Source organism: Aquarana catesbeiana, linkage group LG06 (genome assembly GCF_042186555.1).
Source record: "Aquarana catesbeiana isolate 2022-GZ linkage group LG06, ASM4218655v1, whole genome shotgun sequence".
Classification (NCBI taxonomy): Eukaryota; Metazoa; Chordata; class Amphibia; order Anura; family Ranidae; genus Aquarana; species Aquarana catesbeiana.
In genome coordinates this window covers 81557429-81562014 of record NC_133329.1, presented here as the reverse complement: position 1 = coordinate 81562014, position 4586 = coordinate 81557429, and the positions used below count along the sequence as shown (strand labels likewise).

The following is a 4586-nucleotide window of genomic DNA, read 5'->3' as shown; positions in this document are numbered from 1 at the left end:
CCATTATTTCTTATGGGGAAATTCGCTTTGATATACAAGTGCTTTGGATTACAAGCATGTTCCGGAAACAAATTATGCTTGCAATCCAAGGTTTTACTGTATAATTTTCTGTAGATTTTTGCCCTTTAGATTTACCAAAACCATATAATATGAGGTCATACCTAAAGACTCTGAATTTATATGCAATCAGGCAGGCCCTAGCACCACATAGTTGAAGGTAAATTTAAAGTAAATTGAACAAAAGTTGTATAGTGTGTATCCAGCTTAAAAGTAGAACCCACTTGTTTAGCTTTTGTGATCTAGAAGTTCCAGAACTCCCAATGCATGCTGGGACTTCTAGTGCAACAGCCAAACAAGCCACAGTCATCTAAACTTCATATACCCTGTTGCATTTTTTTTTTTTTTTTTTGCATTACCACACTTTGTAGGACTCAAGGAAGCAGACATACGAGAGTGTATTTTAATTTTTTTTATTCAGTAAAAAAATATAGATGTATGACATGACAATGAAATGTCTGATGTACTATAAACAAAATGGTTTTGTTCAGTTCCATATACAATACTCCGAGAAATGTGCCCAGGGCACTGTGTAAACAAAGTCACTTTTCAGTCCTCGTAAAGTCTACAGAGATCAGATGTTGTCCCAGGTCTCCCCATTACTCAGTCCAGATGATAAACCCACAGGGGAGGGCGGTTCAAACTCCGCTGAGTATTTTATCTTTATCTTTTTAATTTTTTTTACATGAAGTCAACATACAACTTGCTGTTTGCTCCTTCTCAGTTCTTACGTTTAGACAGACTGAATGTAATGCTGCCCGAAAAAAAAAATCATCAGCTCCCCCAAGGCTGACCTTGGCGTTCCACAACAGCCTTGGTGCCCCGACTACTTGACAGAAGGCATGGTGGGCATGTGATCACCACGACGGACATGCCTCCTTCGACTTGGCTTCTTCAAAACACCTCGAACTTTTGTGTTGTCGAACTATGTATATATGTATAAAGCCTCGGCGGCTATAGACAAGTTGACCCCTAGCTAATAACACATCTCTCTTTGTCTTTGCTCTGTCCACCACCGATAGCTTTCTCCCTAATGTACATTAAGTCACTGTGGATGCTGGGTCTGCGGGCAAAAGGGGCCACCACCCCATAGGCGTCTCCGTCCTCCTTCACCTTCTTTCCTTTGAGGGTCTTTTTATGCAAGATCTCGCAATACTGAACAGAGACCTTACGGTGGAGATCTGGACTCATCTCGCTGGGGAGCTTGGCCATGGTGAACAAAGCTTGGAACATCTCATCCAGTCGAGAGTTCTTCTTGGCCGAGACCTCAAAGTAGGAGCAGTTACTGTCTGTTCCAACCAACTGTTCAATCTCTTTGGGTTGGACCTCTCTGTAGAAGTCTCTGTCTCCCTTGTTGCCACAAATCACCAGGGGGACTTCAAAGTTTTCCTTGGTCTTGTTCTTCAAGCAAGACTTGGTCTCTAGGATCTGCTGCTTCAGGCGCTGGACCTCCTCGAAGGAATCACGATTGTCCAGACTGAAGACCAAGATAAAGACATCACCTGAAGAAAAGAAGAAGCAGGTTAGTATACAAGCCAACTTTTTATTCTTATTACAACACAAGACAGATTTTTATGTCTAGCTGTGTAGGAGATACTCAACTAACCAGCTCATTAATACTACTATCAGCTCACTAGTAGAAGTTAGTCACATTCAACTAGACTTGTTCTGTAATATTGAAGACCTTTCATAGTTTAGCAAGACCTTTCTTCCAGAAGAAGTGTCTTAGTAAGCTTTAAGACATCTTCAGCATTACCAAACTAGCCCAGTTCAATGTGACAAACTACTATTATCTACCATGATCTGGATAAAGGAGAACCTTTGCAAACATAAAAGGGGTTTAGTAAGCTATGAAGAGTATTCAAGGTTGTAAAACAAGTCCAGTTGCAGGTGACTAGCTACTATTATCTATGATGATCTTAATAAAGGAGAACCTTTGCAGACATAAAAGTGGCTTAGTAAGCTATGAAAAGTCTTCGAGGTGGCAAAACAAGTCCCATTGTATGTGACTAACTACTACTAAACATACCACGACCTGGATCAAAGAGAACCTTCACAGACCTAGCCAGCTCATGGTATATTAGAGCACTGACCCATTTGAGAAGACCTACAATCCTTTATAGGCAATGCCTAGGAAAGTCTAGAAGTCAAAGTTGTGTGCAAATCCAACAGTTTTATAGCGGCAATAAAATGGTTTTGGTGCTCATGCAAGGTTGCACAAGCCTAGGACTTCATGCAAAAGTTGAAGTCAACTAAGACTCCAAACAAGGGGCTTCCCATAGAAAGATTGGGTTTATGGCAATCTTAGGAGGCTGCATGACTCTAACTAGATGCTAAAGTTTCATCTTTGCCCATATGCTAACCATACAATTCTCCAACTATCTACTGCAAATAGGTAGGTGGTGATCCAGGAGCCAGGTACTCACCAGTTAGAATGGAGAGCCTCCTCATAGCAGGGAAGGGGTGGTTGCCAGAAGTGTCCAGTATGTCCAGTTGGTAGACCTCTCCCCTGATGCTGTAGAACTTTCGGTGGAAGTCCTCTATGGTTGGGGTGTACTGCTCCTCGAAGCGGCCGCTCAGGAAGCGGCTGACAATGGAGGTCTTGCCCACCTTGGAGGAGCCAAGGATGACCATGCGGTAGCAGTTCTTGGCTGGAATGTTCAGCTCGGTCTCATTGGGGCACATCTTCTTGATCATAGCTGTCAGCTTTCCTCTGACTGTGCGGGTAGTGCTGTGACTGAGCTGCATAGAGAACAAACCTGCAAATCTACAAGAGCTCTTCTGACTGCATGCAGAGACAGCGCCGACTTTTATGGAGAGCTCGGACACGCCCACTGTGCTACGTCACTGTGCAGGCACAGCTTCGACTTCTGCAGAAGTGCTGAGCAGAGGAGCTGCTGAGAAGTGACAGTTGTGTGTACGTGAGAGATCAATGAGAGCCACTGCAAGGAGATATACACTCATCTACCTGGATCCTGGGCTCTGCATATCACATACATGACTATACTCCATGACTCCATATACACCTGACATTATGTCATTATATAGGACACCATGACATCAGAATATACTCTGTGCATGGGATCACATACATCCACACATCTGATACATTGTAATATACTCTGTGCATAGGATCACACACATCCACACACCTGATACATTGTAATATACTCTGTGCATAGGATCACACACATCCACACATCTGATACATTGTAATATACTCTGTGCACAGGATCACATATATCCACACACCTGATACATTGTAACATTCTCCTCTGTGCATAGGATCACATATATCCACACACCTGATACATTGTAATATAATCTGTGCATAGGATCACATACATCCACACACCTGATACATTGTAACATGCTCTGTGCATAGGATCACATATATCCACACACCTGATACATTGTAATATACTCTGTGCATAGGATCACACACATCCACATACCTGATACATTGTAATATACACTGTGCATAAGATCACATACTGTACATCCACACACCTGATACATTGTAACATTCTCCTCTGTGCATAGGATTACATACATCCACACACCTGATACATTATAATATACTCTGTGCATAGGATCACATATATCCACACACCTGATACATTGTAATATACACTGTGCTTGGGATATGGGATTCCACATATCTAGATCACAGATCCAATACATTTTATTATACACCGTGCACGGGATTCCATACATTTACAGACCACAGAGCCAACATAACACTGTGCATGAGATCCCACACATATGCAGATCACAGATCCAACACATATTATATACTGTGCATGGGATTCCATACATCTGTAGATAACAGAGCCAACCAATACATTATACAGTATTATACACTGTGCATTCTATAAATTTACAGATCGCAGAGCCCATACATTACATTACATTATATGCTGCGCATGGGATACTATACTGGGGTGGCTATACTGTGCATATATGCAGGAGGTCACAGCACCTCTACAGCCTATGCATGCTACATCACATTGTTAACAAATTCTTGGGTGGCTGAAGAGCAGAGCTGCTATGCTTCTCTCTCTCTACACTGGTAGAGTCTTGTGTACCTGCACTTACCTGTCTGCATTTAGAGGATTATAGCAGCCATTGGTCATGCAAAGTTTCTCTGAGATTAGACTTTCTTGCTATAAAACCGATACATTATATTATACACCGTGCATGGGATTCTATACATTTACAGATCACAGGTCCAATACATTATATTATACACGGTGCATGGGATTCTATACATTTACAGATCACAGATCCAATACATTATATTATACACTGTGCATGGGATTCTATACATTTGCAGATCACAGGTCCATTACATTATATTATACACGGTGCATGGGATTCTATACATTTACAGATCACAGATCCAATACATTATATTATACACGGTGCATGGGATTCTATACATTTACAGATCACAGATCCAATACATTATATTATACACTGTGCATGGGATTCTATACATTTACAGATCACAGATCCAATACATTATA

At 41.5% G+C, this 4586-nt stretch overlaps 1 protein-coding gene across 1 annotated transcript; it reads right to left on the bottom strand.

Annotated features, from left to right (window-relative positions):
* Nucleotides 1-458: 458 nt before the first annotated feature.
* Nucleotides 459-2866, bottom strand: RASD1 (ras related dexamethasone induced 1). Its single transcript, XM_073636307.1, has 2 exons — nt 2484-2866; nt 459-1559 (listed from the first exon to the last, which is right to left on the bottom strand). The coding sequence occupies exons 1-2, from the start codon at nt 2803-2805 to the stop codon at nt 1030-1032; spliced, it is 852 nt and encodes a 283-aa protein (XP_073492408.1). The 5' UTR covers nt 2806-2866; the 3' UTR covers nt 459-1029.
* Nucleotides 2867-4586: the final 1720 nt, after the last annotated feature.

Bases quoted from the DNA above. Each gene is read 5' to 3' on its own strand.
- RASD1 (XM_073636307.1), bottom strand. From the start codon at position 2,805: ATGCAGCTCAGTCACAGCACTACCCGCACAGTCAGAGGAAAGCTGACA. The intron at 1,560-2,483 runs GTGAGTACCTGG...TCTTTTCTTCAG, and splicing joins GAGGCTCTCCATTCTAACTG to GTGATGTCTTTATCTTGGTC.